The sequence below is a fragment of the Oncorhynchus kisutch genome, linkage group LG9, assembly GCF_002021735.2.
Source record: "Oncorhynchus kisutch isolate 150728-3 linkage group LG9, Okis_V2, whole genome shotgun sequence".
Lineage (NCBI taxonomy): Eukaryota > Metazoa > Chordata > Actinopteri > Salmoniformes > Salmonidae > Oncorhynchus > Oncorhynchus kisutch.
In genome coordinates this window covers 18,506,969-18,524,379 of record NC_034182.2, presented here as the reverse complement: position 1 = coordinate 18,524,379, position 17,411 = coordinate 18,506,969, and the positions used below count along the sequence as shown (strand labels likewise).

Here is a 17,411-nt window from a genome sequence, read left to right as displayed (position 1 = left end):
CCCACACCCCCTCCTTCCCCCAAAACATTGACTCACTCCCTCACCCTCCCTCCCTCCATTTCTCTATCTCTCAATCTTCTCAGTCCCAGCATGAAGAAACCTAAAATCAAAGGTATGTTTTGTTGACTTGGGAGAAAGATAAACAGTGTGTGTCACTTGTTGTAAGGGAGAAAGAGAAACTGTGTAGAGCAGGGAGGGGCAACTGGCAGCCTGCGGAACAATTTCCGAAAACAATCTGACCTACATGTTTTTTTCTACTCATTCGGGGTCTCAACTTACTGTTGAGATTTGCAATAGTACACAAGGTGCAATTTCGAAATATGGCTGTGCATCGAAATGTGGTTATGTCAGTCACTGACAGTCACTCAATTAGCCATGTCAGCTAACAATTTTTAGATTGGTAAGTTAGTGTAGCCAGCTATCTAAACTTGTAGTAATCATGGCCAAATACCGACCAGGGCCCTGACCTCCAGTAGGCCCCCAATGATTTTATTAGTCACTCTCACCCAGATATCATATTAACATGGCTAAGTCATGGCAAAATGTGTAGAATTGTAGGAAATTAATTTTAAAACTGCAAGAATGTATCTCCACCCCACGTCAAAATGGATAGAATTGTAGGAAACGTGCTATTTTCTTCTCTCTGCCCTATGGGAAAAATTAGGAGAATTGCATGAAGTTTGTTATAAAATTGCAAAATTTTCTCTCCACGCCATGGCAAAATGGGCAAAATGAGTAGAATTGCAGAAAATGAACTTTAAAAGTCCAATGCAGCTGCTTTTATCTCAATATCAAATCATTTCTGGGTTACAATTAAGTACTTTACAGTGATTGTTTTAAAATAAAATGGTAAAAATAAACAAAAAGTATAGCAAATAGCAAAAAGTAATTTCTCAAGTAAAGATTTTGCTAGGACTGTCTGGGAGTGGTCTGAGTGTGAAGGGAAAACTGAAAACTAGCTGTTATTGGTCTATTAACTAATTACACCATACAGTCCAAAACTCCAAACCACCCAAGCAAGCTGAAATTTCGGGCAGTCTTTTCAAAAAGCTAAACACTAAAAGGGCATCATCATGTAAAAAATGTCACAGTATTGTTCCAACCTCATAATGTGTAAATATATATAAAACACAGGGAAATCACCTTTTTGACTGCACTTTAGCTTGAAAGGGATAGTTCACCCAAATTACAAATCATCCGAAAGTATTTACAATTGATTGGGAAGCTCATAGAGGTCACTTATAGAGGTTTTGAACATGATGTTTGAAAAATGCTAATATCTGTCCCATGACGAATGGCATTTGTGCCATGACGAATGGCATCACATGCTAAAACTCTGACAAGGTAAGGAAACCAATGTGTCATTTTGTAATTTGGGCGAACTATCCCTTTAAAACAAAAAAATGTCTCTCCATCATTCAAGACATTGGCCAGTAGGGGGGCCAAATCTTGCCTATGGCCCCCAAAAGGCTAGGAGGGTATAATGCATTTAGTTAACAGAGTTAAGAATAGTTTAATTGCACAAATGGATTGATTGCACAAATCATTTGACTGCATGTGTGAGTATGGATGTGGGTGCACAGACCCACAAGTTCAGATTTTTTGTGGCCCCCAACCCCATCAAAGTTGCACATTCTTGGTGTAGAGTGTAGAGGAGATGCACCGCTTTAGTCCTCAAGGACAGCAATGTTGGCTGGTTTTCATAATTTTTTATTTGAAAATTGGCCTTTCAGTGACATGTATTGATCTAACAGAACTTGAGCACCTTTACTAGAGGGTAAAGAGTGTGTGATACAAGAAGATACACACCTGCCCAGGATCTCCAGTAGCTCTGCCACACCGTTGAAGTGCTCGGTCTCATAGATAAACCTGGAAGAACAGAGACAGGTCACACACACACTGTCACACAAACGCATAATTTGCCATGTTAATGTGTGAGTGTACATGAGTGTCTGTGTGTGTTTGCATGTTAGTGAGTAAGTATGTGAGTGTGTACATGTACATGCATGTGTGTATACCTGAGCGTGTGTGTGTGCGTGGTACCTGAGGAAGATATTGTTGATCTGTTTGCGTATGTATGCCCGCAGGCCGAGCAGTTTGCCGTAGACACGATGCAGGATGGTCTTTAGGTACTCTCTCTCCCTCGGATCCTCACTGTCAAACAATTCCAACAGCTACACGCACGCACACACATACACGCACACAGAGAAAGAGAGATAAATGATCAAAATGCAGAACCCAGAGAGTCTGAGTAATACACAAATAGAGACAGACATATTGAAATACATATTGTAAGAGGCAGACATGTAAGAAATTGATTTCTACCTGAAGAACAAACTTCTGGTCAACGTAGCGTTTGGCCATGGAGGGCTGGAAGTCTGGGCTCTCCAGGAAACGCAGAAAGAATTCATACACCAGCTGAGAAAACATACACACAGAGTACACACACACAGTTGAGAGTTAAATTAAAGGTGATAGATGGAATCATCTTCACAAACATAGATTTCAAATCTGTTTCTAATCGTGTGACTGCCCATATATATATATGTGTGTGTGTGTGTGTGTGTGTGTGTGTGCGTGTGTGTGCGTGTGTGTGTGTGTGTGTGTGTGTGTGTGTGTGTGTGTGTGTGTGTGTGTGTGTGTGTGTGTGTGTGTGTGTGTGTGTGTGTGTGTGTGTGTGTGTGTGTGTGTGTGTGTACCTGCAGGTGTGGCCAGGAGGCCTCTAGAGTGGGTTCATCCTCCTCCGGGTCAAACTCTGGGTTCTCACTGGGAGGTAATGTCCTGAAGATATTCACTGAGATCTAAAAGAGGATGGAGGGTTGGGGGAGAGGAGAGGAGAGGAGAGGAGAGGAGAGGAGAGGAGAGGAGAGGAGAGGAGAGGAGAGGAGAGGAGAGGAGAGGAGAGGAGAGGAGAGGAGAGGAGAGGAGAGGAGAGGAGAGGAGAGGAGAGGAGAGGAGAGGAGAGGAGAGGAGAGGAGAGGAGAGGAGAGGTGGAGGGAGGAGGCAGGAGGCAGGAGGAAAGGAAAATGATGAAAATGAGAGAATAGAAAATAAATGAACCTAGGCTTCTCTGAACTTCACAACCCTTTTTCTTTTCTCCAATGCTATCTATATCTTGTTCCTCTCTTCCTCTCCTCCCTCTTTCTCTCTCCTTCAACCAATCCTTTATTTTCTTCTACACTCCGGTTGAAGAGTTCTTTACATCTCTCCACCTCCTCTCGTCCCTCCCTCTCTCCCTTTCTCCACTCTTCTACTCTTCTCTATCCACTCTCCACCCCCTTTCCGCTACTATTATCCCCCTCTCCCTCCCTCTCTCCTCTCACGTTTTCGTCTTCCTCCTGCCTCCTCCTCCCTCACTCCTCCTCTCTCACCATCTTAATAGCCTCTGGGTAGAGTGGCTCTATCAGAACTCCTCTGCTTGTAGCAACAGACTCCACCAGTTCATTGAGCGCAGCTCGTTTGATCTCTTTCCCCTTCAGGTCAGCCACACAGTCCAGGAAGTCAAAGAGGACGCAGCACTGCTGCAGCTTCTTACAGAACAGGTCATGGAGCTCTGCCACAGGGGCATCTGGGGAGGTATGGAGAGAGGGAGAGTGAGAGGGATGGAGAGACGGAGAAGTTAAACACAACACTCCCGCAAACAGTCAAAACTGTTAAACCAACAGGCTGCACTTTTTGATCACATCAAGGTAACACCAAACAGTAATTTGTGAGAACTAAATGTTCAAAGTCTCTGTTAACAATGTACATCCATCCCTCCCCTCTTCTCACCACTCCAACCCTTTCCCCCATCCCTCCTTCCCTCTCACAGGGCTCTATGCTGACCTTTTTTATAAGGAGCACATGTGCACTTAAGTTGAAAAATGTAGGCGCACACACACAAAAAAATTGTAGCACAATGAAAAATATTTTTGATATTATTAATGTTAGAATCACCAAAAATGTTAGGCTCACGGTGCTCCTAAATAAAACTTCCAGGTAGCACAGCAAAACATTTAGGTGCATATGTGAGTAAAATGGTCGAACTGTAGAGCTCTGTCTCACCCCTCCATTCTTTCTCCTCCCTCCATCCATTACTCTCTCTCTCCCTCCATAGTCCGACTATGAAGGAGAAATCGAATCAGTTTTTAATAGAGAGTAATTGTATGAAGAAGAGCCGAACTAGGAACCAGAAAGAACAGATCGAGAAAGGGAGGGAAAATAGAGAGAAAGAGAGAGCAAAGGAGTATTCCTATAAGTAGGGATGGGCAACAGACGGCTCACGGAGAGCCGCGGATCGATTTCCAAAAACGGGGGGGGGGGGGGGGGGCGTGGATCGATTTCCAAAAACGGGGGGGAGGGCCGCGGATCGATTTCCAAAAACGGGGGGGCCCTCCCGCAAAACGTTCACATTTTTGGGGTGTCAACGTACTGTTGAGAATTAGAATAGTAGAATACACAAGATGCAATTAAAAAATGTGGTTGTGCAATCAGCAGTGTTTATTTTGTTACAGTATGTAAGTCACTGACAGTTACTCAAATAGCCATGTCAGTAAATGTTTTTTTCATTTAACCAGACAAGTCAATTAAGAACAAATTCTTATTTTCAATGACAGACTACACTGGCCAAACCCAGACAACACTAGGCCACTGCCCTATGGGACTCCCAATCACAGCTGGTTGTGATACAACCTGGATTTGAACCAGGGTGTCTGTAGTGACACCTCTATTACTGAGATGCAGTGCCCTAGACTGCTGCGCCACTCGGGAGCTTGGTAATTTACTCTAGCCAGTTATCTAAACTAGTTATCATGGCCAACGAGTAATCATGGCCAAATATCGACAGGGCACACAAGGCACATGCCCAGGGGCCCTGACCTCCAATGGGGCCCCATTGATTTTGTAAGTCACTCGCAATCAGATATCATATTAACATGGCATAAGTCATGGCAAAATTAGTAGAATTGTATGAAATTTGTTGTAAAATTTCAACATTTCCTCTCTGCCCAATGGTAAAATATGTAGAATTGAAGAAAACTTGCTTTATAATGCAAGTTATAACATTATCTCTGCGACCCATGGCAAAATGTGTAGAATTGTATGAAATATTTCTCTGTGCCATCATGACGTGGTAAATGTTAAAAAGGTTAAGGCCGGTCCTGCATTTCAATCAAATCAAATGTTATTTGTCACACATGCCGTTTACAACAGGTGTAGTAGACCTTACAGTGAAATGCTTACTTTACAAGCCCTTAACCAACAATACAGTTTTAAATTTAAAAAAATAGGTAAGTAAAAATATAATAATAATTAAAATTTAAAATAATTAAAATAACATATATACAGGGGGCTATATACAGGGGGTTTAGTTAAGACTCATGATGAGTTCCAATTTTTTGTGGCCCCAATCCCCATCAAAGTTGCCCATCCCTGGGCTACAGTATCAAGGAAAGGAATTGTGCTGGGAATAGAGTGTGTGTCCCAAATAGACCCATGGGGCTCTGTTCAAAAGTAGTAAACTATATAGGGAATAGGGTATCATTTAAAGATACCTTTTTGCTTGGTAGGGAAGATTAGCGATACAGGAGGGGGGGGTGGTAGGGAAAGGGATGGAGAGAGGGGGAGCGAACTTGAATAAGAGAGACAGAGAGAGAGATAGAGAGAGAGAGAGACAGCTACAATCTTAGAAAAAAAGGTGCTATCTAGAACCTAAAAGGGTTCGTCGGCTGTCCCCATAGGAGAACCCATTAAAGAACCCTTTTTGGTTCCAGGTAGAACCCTTTTAAGTTCATTGTAAAACCCTTTACACAGATAGAACCGAAAAGAGTTCTACCTGGAACTAAAAATTATTTTACATGGAACCAAAAAGGGTTATCCTACTGGGACAGTTGAAGAACCCTTTCGGTACCCTTTTTTCTAAGTGTACATATTGTAGCTTCCAGAGCACAGTGGCAGAAAAATACAAATTAAATTGGAGACAGTGAGTTTGTGGAAACAGGGATGGTGAGAGAGGAAAAGAGAGAAAGAGAGAAAGAGAGCTAGAGAGCGAAAGGGTAGGAGAGAGAAAGACTGTGAAATAAACAGGGAGTTTAAAGGTGTGCAAACATCTTTAAGGGGCAGACATGAAGAAGCATCACTGATTCAGACACCCGGCAACACACACACACAGCCAGAGCTAAATATAGTACTACCACAGAGAGAGGGAGAAGAGAGAGAGAGACAGGAAAGAGATGGGGGAAAGGGAGAGACAGAGGGAGAGATACAGGGAAACGGAAAGAGAAAGAGAGAGAGGGAGGAGGGAGAGGAGAGGAGAGAGATGGGGAAAGGTCGAAAGAGAGAGAGAGAGAGGGAGAGAGAAAGGATTAAAGGATGACATCATCTATGTTGCTCTTCTGTCTTACTCTCTTCCCCTTCCTCCCTCCATATCCCTGGGTACCTTTCCTCCCGCCCTCCCTGTCTCTGTGGCTTTCTAAATGAGATGAGCAACATAGAACAACAATTTCTTTATTATGTCCCTTTCAGGAAGTGTGTCTTACATCTCAGAAAACACAACACAGCATCACCACATAAGGGACAGTCCAAAATGTACTGGGCTGGGGTGGGTACAGAATAAGGCAGGGTTGTCTAACTTTTTTTTTTGCTTTGGGGAGCGTTGTGTGTTTTTTTATTGGGCACAGAAGAGGGTTAACATTACCCTTTTGCAGGTTTTGCTGCATAATTTATTCCATCCTAGTCAAATGTCCTCACCTGCTTGCATGCACCTCACCTACAGTACCAAGTTTTGACAAACCTACTCGTTCAAGGGGTTTTCTTTATTTCTCAAATGTTCTACATTGTGGAATAATAATGAAGACATGAAAGCTATGAAATAACATATATGGAATCATGTAGTAACCAAATATTTTAGATTTTTCAAAGTAGCCAGCCTTTGCCTTGATGACAGATTTGCACACTCTTGGCATTCTCTTTACAAGCTTCACCTGGAATGATTTTCCATCAGTCTTGAAGGAGTTCCCAGATATGCTGAACACTTGTTGGCTGCTTTTCCTTCACTCTGCGATCCAACTCATCCCAAACCATCTCAATTGGGTTGAGGTTGGGTGATTGTGGAGGCCAGGTCACCTGATGCAGCACTCCATCACTCTCCTTCTTGGTCAAATAGCCCTTACACAGCCTGGAGATGTGTTGGGTCATTGTCCTGTTGAAAAACAAATGATAGTCCCACTAAGCGCAAACCAGATGGGATGGCGTATCGCTGCAGAGCAGAATGCTGTGGTAGCCATGCTGGTTAAATGTGCCTTAAATTCTGAATAAATCATGCAGAGATCATTAATTCACCTACTCTGCATCTCACAAAGAAACGGTGGTTGGAACCAAAAATCTCAAATTTGCACTCATCAGACCAAAGGACAGATTTCCACCATTCTAATGTCCATTGCTTGTGTTTCTTGGCCAAAGCAAGTCTCTTCTTAGGGGGCATCATGGTTTGGGACTGCTTTGCTACCTCAAGGCTGGACAGCTTGCTATCATCGATGGAAAAATGAATTCTCAAGTTTATCAAGACATTTTGTAGGAGAATGTATCTGTCCGCCAATTGAAGCTCAACAGAAGTTAAGTGAAGCAACAGGACAACAACCAAAAAGACAGAAGTAAATCAATAACAGAATGGCTTGAACAGAAGAAATACACCTTCTGGAGTGGCCCAGTCAGTCCTGACCTCAACCCGATTGAAATTTTATGGCATGACCTCAACAGAGCGGTTCACACCAGACAGCCCAAGAATATTGTGGAACTGAAACAGTTTTGTAAAGAGGAATGGTCCAAAATTCCTCCTGACCATCGTGCAGGTCTGATCCATAACTACAGAAAATGTTTGGTTGATGTTATTGCTGCCAATAATGGACTACGCTTTTCCGTGCGCTAACTATTACTATACCACCAGGTCAATATGGTCTACCAGTCTAACTGTATATCCTGCCCTCACCCACCATTCATAGTGATAATGGTAGTAGGTGGATCGTATATGTCCAGATCTGCAATAGGCTGACTAGCATTCATACAACACAAAAAATCATTCAAAGCTGCACCAATTTTCAACATTCTACTCTAGGCTGCAGTGAAAATGTAAAATGGTGCAAAAGCCCTGTGATTTCAATGTTTCATTAAATTTGAATCAGTTCTACACTCGATAATCTACAAGGTCTGGAAAGGGACAGTAACAGGCCAGTCTGGCTGAATTTTCAATTCTCATACTGAGATATGCTGTCTGTTGCAGATCATCATTCTCCCAAGTCGTCCTATGTGACCACATAAGCTGCGTTTACACAGGCAGCCCAATTCTGATCTTTTTTCCACTAATTGGTCTTTTGACCAATCACATCATAAATGTTCACATCAGATCTTTTTCAGAGCTGATCTGAATGGTCAAAAGACCAATTAGGGAGAAGAATACCATAATTGGGCTGCCTGTGTAAACAAAGTCATATCCTCCCAGCAGGCCCAGTTATTAAGGAAAGCTTAATGGTGCTCTACCTCCTCTCCAATCCGTATGACTACTCCTCGCGCACCTAGAACCTAACTCTTTAATATAGCCTTTGAGATTTGTGTTTAATGTAGGAGTTATTTAACACAAAGATTTATAATATAATTTATATTTTACAATGTATTACATTTTATATTTGGCATAAACACAACCAGTCACAATGTTTTAATCTGATTACGCTACTTCAAAAGTCTCCTGTAGGCTATGTAGGCTAAATAGCAAATGTGCCTACTCTGGTCATGGCACATGCGCTCCAGCCAACAGCTCGCAGATACAGTGCGGGTAGGCTGTGCTGGTAGGCTAGTCTACATGATGACATTATTATGGCATCCAAGCAGTCAAGCATCTACCATCACGTCACCAAAATCAGACACTCAATATTTATTGGAAATGAGCATTAAAAGATCACCGTGCACTTTCACCACCCTGTGAAGTTCATCATACGTTATTTAAGACTGACATTAACTGCATGATTTCCCGAGGCGTAGTGGGAGAATCACACACCATATCATTATGTGACTACAAGTTTACGATGATGATGGTTATTATATCAATATTCAGGCAGGTCACCCGATACAAGTCAGTATTCAACATCTATCCATGTCTGAAGATGAAGGAAGATGGTGTGGAAACCGGCCACTAGGGGCAACAGTGAGCACTGTTACCTTCAAGTAGGTTTTGGTTTTGCTAGTGTGTTGTGGACGGGAATGGCAGATGGGTGCCATCATCTGCCTCTGGTTTGAAAGGTTGCATGTTCCAGAATGACAACCATCTCTGCAGCACTCCACCAATCAGGTCTTTATTATAAAGCGGCCAGACGGAAGCCACTCCTCAGTAAAAGTCACATGACAGCCCGCTTGGAGTTTGCCAAAAGGCACCTAAAGAACAAGATTCTCTGGTCTGATGAAAACCAAGATTGAACTCTTTGGGCTGAATGCCAAGCGTCACATCTGGAGGAAACGTAGCACCATCCCTACGTGAAGCATGGTGGTGACAGCATCATGCTGTTGGGATGTTTTTCAGCGGCAGGGACTGGAAGACTAGTTAGGATCGAAGGAAAGATGAACGGAGAAAAGTACTGAGAGATCTTGATGAAAACCTGCTCCAGAGCGCTCAGGACCTCCGCCTGTGGCGAAATGTCATCTTACAACAGGACAACGACCATAAGCACACAGCCAAGAAAAGGCAGGAGTGGCTTCGGGACAAGTCTCTGAATATCCTTGAGTGGCCCAACCAGTGCTCGGACTTGAACCCGATCGATCATACATATCTGGAGAGACCTGAAAATAGCTGTGCAGCGACGCTCCCCGTCCAACCTGACAGAGCTTGAAAGGATCTGCAGAGAAGAATGGGAGAAACTCCCCAAATACATGTGTGTTGCGTCATACCCAAGAAGACTCAAGGTTGTAATCACTGCCAAAGGTGCTTCGACAAAGTACTGAGTTCATTTAAGGACCTTTATTTCAATTTTAGCCTAAAATGACATACCCAAATCTAACTGCCTGTAGCTCAGCACCTGAAACAAGGATATGCATATTCTTCATACAATTGAAAGGAAATACTGAGAAGTTTGTGGAAATGTGAAATTAATGTAGGAGAATATAACACATTAGATCTGGTAAAAGATCATTTCATTTCTTTGAAATTAAAGAGAAAGGCCATAATATAATATTGCAGTTTAGGCACTAGTTTGATTTTGGCCACTAGATAGCAGCAGTGTGTGTGCAAAGTTCCAGATTGATCCAGTGAAGCATTGAAATACTGCACAGTATTTTGTATCAAGTCTCCCCAAATGTGCTGAATTGGTCAATTGATACATTTTCAAGTACCTAACTACAGAAAACATAGAAAAAAATGTATGGTAATGCAAAACTTAAGTTTTACACACTCCCAGGAATGTCATACATGATGGATCATTAGCTTATACACTAACTTTCACACATCAAGATGGCCAGGCAGGGTGGACGTGGAGCCAGAGACAGCAGGGGTTCAAACTGTAGAACCCAGTTCCTACATGTTAATATAACATGTATTTTATCAAACAAAACTATGCTACATTGTATCTCTGGGACCCCCAGGATGTCAAATCAGAGCAATATTACTGAATGTAAGTACATTATTTACCTTAAACTGAAGGTATCAAACCAATTGACGTGATAAACGTTTTTTGTTGTTGTGTACTCTCCTCAAACAATAGCATGGCATTTTTTCATTGTAATAGCTACTGTAAATTGGACAGTGCAGTTAGATTAACAAGAATATAAGCTTTCTGCCCATATAAGACATGTCTATGTCCTGGAAGGTTTGCTGTTACTTACAACGTCCTTCTTGTCACATTAGCGCACGTTAGCGTACGTTACTATCAACCGTCCCGGTATAGGGACACCGATCCCATATAGCAGGGGTGGGCAATTCCAGTCGTCGAGGGCCTGATTGGTGTCACAGTTATTCCCCAGGCCCAGCTAACACAAATTAATCCAATAATAACCTACTCATGGTCTTCAGTTTAGAATGCAATTTGATTAATCAGCTGGTGTTTGCTATTGATGGCCCTCGAGGACTGGTGTTGCCCACCCCTGCCATAGATGTTAAGGGTCTGAATACTTATGTAAATGTGATATCAAATTTTTATTTCTAATACATTTGCAAACATTTCTAAAAACCCTGTATTTGCTTTGTCATTATGGGGTACTGTGTGTAGATTGATGAGGTGGAAAAAACAATTTTATTTACAGATAGCCAGGGGCACACTGCAACACTCAAGACATAATTTGCAAACAAAGCATTTGTGTTTTGATGAAAATAATCATGGACTCTAAACCTTCAAGCTGCAAACTGGACCCTATTCCAACTAAACTCCTGAAAGAACTGCTTCCTGTGCTTGGCCCTCCTATGTTGAACATAATAAACGGCTCTCTATCCACCGGATGTGTACCAAACTCACGAAAAGTGGCAGTAATAAAGCCTCTCTTGAAAAAACCAAACCTTGACCCAGAAAATATAAAAACAATTGGCCTATATCGAATCTTCTATTCCTCTCAAAAATTTTAGAAAAGGCTGTTGCGCAGCAACTCACTGCCTTCCTGAAGAAAAACAATGTATGCGAAATGCTTCGGTCTGGTTTTAGACCCCATCATAGCACTGAGACTGCACTTGTGAAGGTGGTAAATGACCTTTTAATGGCATCAGACTGAGGCTCTGCATCTGTCCTCTTGCTCTTAGACCTTAGTGCTGCTTTTGATACCATCGATCACCACATTCTTTTGGAGAAATTGGAAATCCAAATTGGTCTACACCGACAAGTTCTGGCCTGGTTTAGATCTTATCTGTCAGAAAGATATCAGTTTGTCTCTGTGAATGGTTTGTCCTCTGACAAATCAACTGTAAATGTCGGTGTTCCTCAAGGTTCTGTTTTAGGACCACTATTGTTTTCACTATATATTTTACCTCTTGGGGATGTCATTCGAAAACATAATGTTAACTTTCACTGCTATGCGGATGACACACAGCTGTACATTTCAATGAAACATGGTGAAGCCCCAAAATTGCCCTCGCTAGAAGCCTGTGTTTCAGACATAAGGAAGTGGATGGCTGCAAACTTTCTACTTTTAAACTCAGACAAAACAGAGATGCTTGTTCTAGGTCCCAAGATACAAAGAGATCTTCTGTTGAATCTGACAATTAATCTTAATGGTTGTACAGTCGTCTCAAATAAAACTGTGAAGGACCTCGGCGTTACTCTGGACCCTGATCTCACTTTTGACGAACATATCAAGACTGTTTCAAGGACAGCTTTTTTCCATCTACGTAACATTGCAAAAATCAGAAACGTTCTGTTCAAAAATGATGCAGAAAAATTAATCCATGCTTTTGTTACTTCTAGGTTAGACTACTGCAATGCTCTACTTTCCGGCTACCCGGATAAGGCACTAAATAAACTTCAGTTAGTGTTAAATACGGCTGCTAGAATCCTGACTAGAACCAAAAAATGTGATCATATTACTCCCGTGCTAGCCTCGCTACACTGGCTTCCTGTCAAGGCAAGGGCTGATTTCAAGGTTTTACTGCTACCTACAAAGCATTACATGGGCTTGCTCCTACCTATCTCTCTGATTTGGTCCTGCCTTACACACCTACACTTATGCTACGGTCACAAGACGCAGGCCTCCTAATTGTCCCTAGAATTTCTAAGCAAACAGCTGGAGGAGGAGCTTTCTCCTATAGAGCTCCATTTTTATGGAATGGTCTGCCTACCCATGTGAGAGACGCAGACTCGGTCTCAACCTTTAAGTCTTTACTGAAGACTCATCTCTTCAGTCAGTCAAATGATTGAGTATAGTCTTGCCCAGGAGTGTGAAGGTGAATGGAAAGGCTCTGGAGCAATGAACCGCCCTTGCTGTCTCTGCCTGGCCTGTTCCCCTCTTTCCACTGGGATTCTCTGTCTCTAACCCTATTACAGGGGCTGAGTCATTGGCTTACTGGTGCTCTTTCATGCCGTCCCTAGGAGGGGTGCGTCACTTGAGTGGGTTGAGTCACTGATGTGATCTTCCTGTCTGGGTTGTGCCGTGGCGGAGATCTTTGTGGGCAATACTCAGCCTTGTCTCAGGATGGTAAGTTGGTGGTTGAAGATATCCCTCTAGTGGTGTGGGGGCTGTGCTTTGGTAAAGTGGGTGGGGTTATATCCTTCCTGTTCGGCCCAGTCCGGGGGTATCATCGGATGGGGCCACAGTGTTTCCTGACCCCTCCTGTCTCAGCCTCCAGTATTTATGCTGCAGTAGTTTTTGTCGGGGGGCTAGGGTCAGTTTGTTATATCTGGAGTACTTCTCCTGTCTTATCCAGTGTCCTGTGTGAATTTAAGTATGCTCTCTCTAATTCTCTCTTTTTTTCTCTCTCTCGAAGGACCGGAGCCCTAGGACCATGCTTCAGGACTACCTGGCACTATGACTCCTTGCTGTCCCCAGTCCACCTGGCTGTGCTGCTGCTCCAGTTTCAACTGTTCTGCCTGCGGCTATGGAATCCTGACCTGTTCACCGGACGTGCTACCTGTCCCAGACCTATTATTTGACCATGCTGGTCATTTATGAACATTTGAACATCTTGGCCATGTTCTGTTATAATCTCCACCCAGCACAGCCAGAAGAGGACTGGCCACCCCTCATAGCCTGGTTCCTCTCTAGGTTTCTTCCTAGGTTTTGGCCTTTCTAGGGAGTTTTCCGAGCCAACGTGCTTCAACACCTGCATTGCTTGCTGTTTGGGGTTTTAGGCTGGGTTTCTGTTCAGCACTTTGAGATATCAGCTGATGTACGAAGGGCTATATAAATTAATTTGATTTGTTTAGTGAGTCCACCAGATTAAAGGCAGTAGGGATGACCAGGGATGTTCCCTTGATAAGTGAGGGAATTGAAGAAATTCCTGTCCTGCTAAGTATAAAAAATTTAACGAGCATGTTTGGGTGTCAGAGAAAATGTATGGAGTAAAAAGCACATTATTTTCTTTAGGAATGTAGTGAAGTAAAGGTTGTCAAAAATATACCCCCAAAAATTACTCAATGAGTACTTTATAGTAGTTTTACTTAAGTACTTCACACCAATGAGTTAGAGTAAAATCCTCTCCAGCAAATTTGCTGACACACAAAGCTCAAATTACATTGACATTTCATCAATGACTGTGCCTTTAAACAGCTTGGAAAATTCCAGAAACTTCTGTCATGGCTTTAGAAGCTCCTGATAGGCTAATTGACATAATTTGAGTCAATTGGAGGTGTATTTCAAGGCCTACCTTCAAACTCAGTGCCTCTTTGCTTGACATCATGGGACAATCAAAATAAATAAGCCAAAATTGTAGACCTCCACAAGTCAGGTTCATCCTTGGGAGCAATTTCCAAATGCCTGCAGGTACCACGTTCATCTGTACAAACAATAGTTCGCAAGTATAAACACCATGGGACCACGCAGCCGTCATACAGCTCAGGAAGGAGACGCATTCTGTCTCCAAGAGATGAACGTACTTTGGTGTGAAAAGTGCAAATCAACCCCAGAACAACAGCAAAGGACCTTGTGAAGATGCTGGAGGAAACAGGTACAAAAATATCTATATCCACAGTAAAATGAGTCCTATATGGAGGAAGAAGGAAGAAGCCACTGCTCCAAAACCACCATAAAAAAGACTACGGTTTGCAACTGCACATGGGGACAAAGATCGTACTTTTTGGAGAAATGTCCTCTGGTCTGATGAAAGAAAAATATAACTGTTTGGCCATAATGACCATCGTTATGTTTGGAGGAAAAAGGGGAGGCTTTTTTATGGCGAGGGTCAAAGAACACCATCCCAACCGTGAAGCACGGGGGGAGGCAGCATCATCTTGTGGGGGTGCTTTGCTGCAGGAAGGACTGGTGCACTTCACAAAATAGATGTCAGGAAAATTACGTGGATATATTGAAGCAACATCTCAAGACATCAGTCAGGAAGTTGAAGCTTGGTTGCAAATGGGTCTTCCAAATGGACAATGACCCCAAGCATACTTCCAAAGGTGTGGCAAAATGGCTTAAGGACAACAAAGTCAATGTATTGGAGTGGCCATCACAAAGCCCTGATCTCAATCCCATAGAAAAAGTGTACGCAAGCAAGGAGGCCTACAAACCTGACTCAGTTACACCAGCTCTGTCAGGAGGAATGGGCCAAAATTCACCCAACTTATTGTGGGAAGCTTGTGAAAGGCTACCTGTAACATTTGACCCAAGTTAAACAATTTAAAGGCAATGCTACCAAATACTAATTTAGTGCATGCAAACTTCTGACCCACTGGGCATGTGATGAGAGCTGAAATAAATCATTCTCTCTACTATTATTCTGACATTTCACATTCTTAAAATAAAGTGGTGATCCTAACTGACCTAAAACAGGGCATTTTTACTAGGATTAAATGTCAGGAATTGTGAAAAACTGAGTTTAAATTTATTTGGCTGAGGTATATGTAAACTTCCGACTTCAACTCTATTTTACACATCTCCGATTTGGCATGTCTCTTGTGATGCGGTTCACAGCAGCACAGACGGATGTGACAACTGCGTCATAGTTTTGAACAACCCTTCCCCCCCTTTTGTTCCATGCTGGCTGAAGTAACCAGCTAACACCAGACACAGATGAAAATGAATCATATAAATATCTTTGCCATAGATGAATAGTGTACACTTTTAATTATATTTCCTGACACCCTACAGTCAAATATTGGCACCAGTAGAGTAGCTATCTGGCTATAAACCACGCAACTCTGCAAACATGCCTTCTCCGATGTTGGTTACAAGGCACAGTTTTTTTTATTAGGTAAGAGAATATAATGTTACCATTGGTGTATTAAAAAGTGAATTAGGGTGATATCGGCCATTCCCTTTAATAATCCCGCCTCCTGAATCCATGAGTTTGACATGGGGGAGGGGACCAGTAACTTTATGATCAAACTTGATTTATGCAGAAGCAACAATAGTTGTTCATACTTTGGTCATCATACTTTGTTCTGGTTTCATATATCATCCATTTTCATGAGAAACATGATTTTGACTGTTCATGACCTTTAGTGAAAGACACGTGGTTGTTGAATTAATTCATTTTCAGTCCTGTGGCCTTCATCAAATGAGTTCTTAGGTGAATGTTATTATTATAATTAAAGTCTTTATCACAATACATTACATATCTCATAAGGCCTTATTTTGAGACCTAGCTTTATCCTAATACAGTGGCCTGAAACTCATGGTTTTACAGGCCACATCGGGCCTGCAAGTAAGTTTGCAAAAGTTTAAAACCTGTTTGAAGGATTTCCAGGAATCATCACACCGGCATTTCTTGAAAACAAGGGAAATTTACCAGCATTTTGCAACCCTACCTGCAAGTCACATTATGCTGGCTTGCAAAGTGTTTAGTAATTCCTAAAGGAATCCAGCCAGTGTTAGTCCATCCAACAGTTGAAATGTGTATTCACCTGCAACTTGCATGTATAATGGCTGCCAGCATTAGAAACAGTGTGAGGAGCCCACCTAAGTATTTTAAACTGGAACAACCATTTCAGTAACAGGTACAAAAAATTATTGGATTTGTTAGCATTTTTTGTATTTATCAAACAATAAATCACTCAATGTACAGTACATGCAAAAACACATATTAAAAACAATTCTTGTTGGCACTAATCTGTACCTTTGCTTAGTAGAAAAGCTACAAATTGACAATGTATTGAAGAAAGGTACATATTTGTACCCAAAATAAGGCACAATGATGAATACACCTGTGCCAGGCTTATATTGAAGGCGTGGCTTAGTGGGTGTGTGGCTTTCAGTTAGTTATTTTTCGCCACCCATGAGTAGAAGTGTTGTGCCAGTTTAAAAAGTCTATAGTTAAGTTAGTTAAAGTTTGAGTATGTCTGCTGCCACTTCTGAAGTCTTCATATAGGCATTTCATAAGAGCATTTCACACTAAAGGGCTGTAATGGATAACATAGTGACCTTAACACAACACTGCCATGAGGCATGGTCTTTGTGGCATAATGTTTAAGGTGTTGACTTTACAGTTGCTGGATCCAGGTTCAAGTCCCAGTCAGGGATACCCTTGAACTTGCTACATTGGTGTCAGAAGTTGAATGATGGAGGGGTGTGTACATTTGAGGACTTGGTATAGAGAAGAGGTATGTTTTTGTCACTTAAAAGGAAAAAACGGTTTTGTCACTATGGTGATACCCTGAAAAGGCACACCTTTTCTAAAGTTACACTTTTGTACCTGTAGACTATATGTAAGAAAGATACTATTTTGTCCCCTAAAAGTACACTATTGGCTCTTTTAAGGTACGATTGGCAAGGGTATAAGAACCCCCTTATGCCTCTGGATTCTAACTGTGTGCCCTTCA

The 17,411-nt window shown here is 42.1% G+C and overlaps 1 protein-coding gene across 2 annotated transcripts in view; it reads right to left on the bottom strand.

Moving 5' to 3' along the window:
• LOC109896413 (serine/threonine-protein phosphatase 2A 56 kDa regulatory subunit beta isoform) overlaps nt 1-17,411 on the bottom strand; it is a 42,022-nt gene that overhangs the window by 19,841 nt on the left and 4,770 nt on the right. For both annotated transcript variants that reach the window (XM_020490666.2, XM_031832051.1), the window contains exons 2-6: nt 3,372-3,568; nt 2,700-2,801; nt 2,326-2,418; nt 2,044-2,174; nt 1,810-1,869 (exon numbers count right to left, since the gene is read on the bottom strand). In XM_020490666.2, the coding sequence (XP_020346255.2) occupies nt 1,810-1,869; nt 2,044-2,174; nt 2,326-2,418; nt 2,700-2,801; nt 3,372-3,568 (583 nt within the window). The remainder of the gene's footprint in view (nt 1-1,809; nt 1,870-2,043; nt 2,175-2,325; nt 2,419-2,699; nt 2,802-3,371; nt 3,569-17,411) is intronic.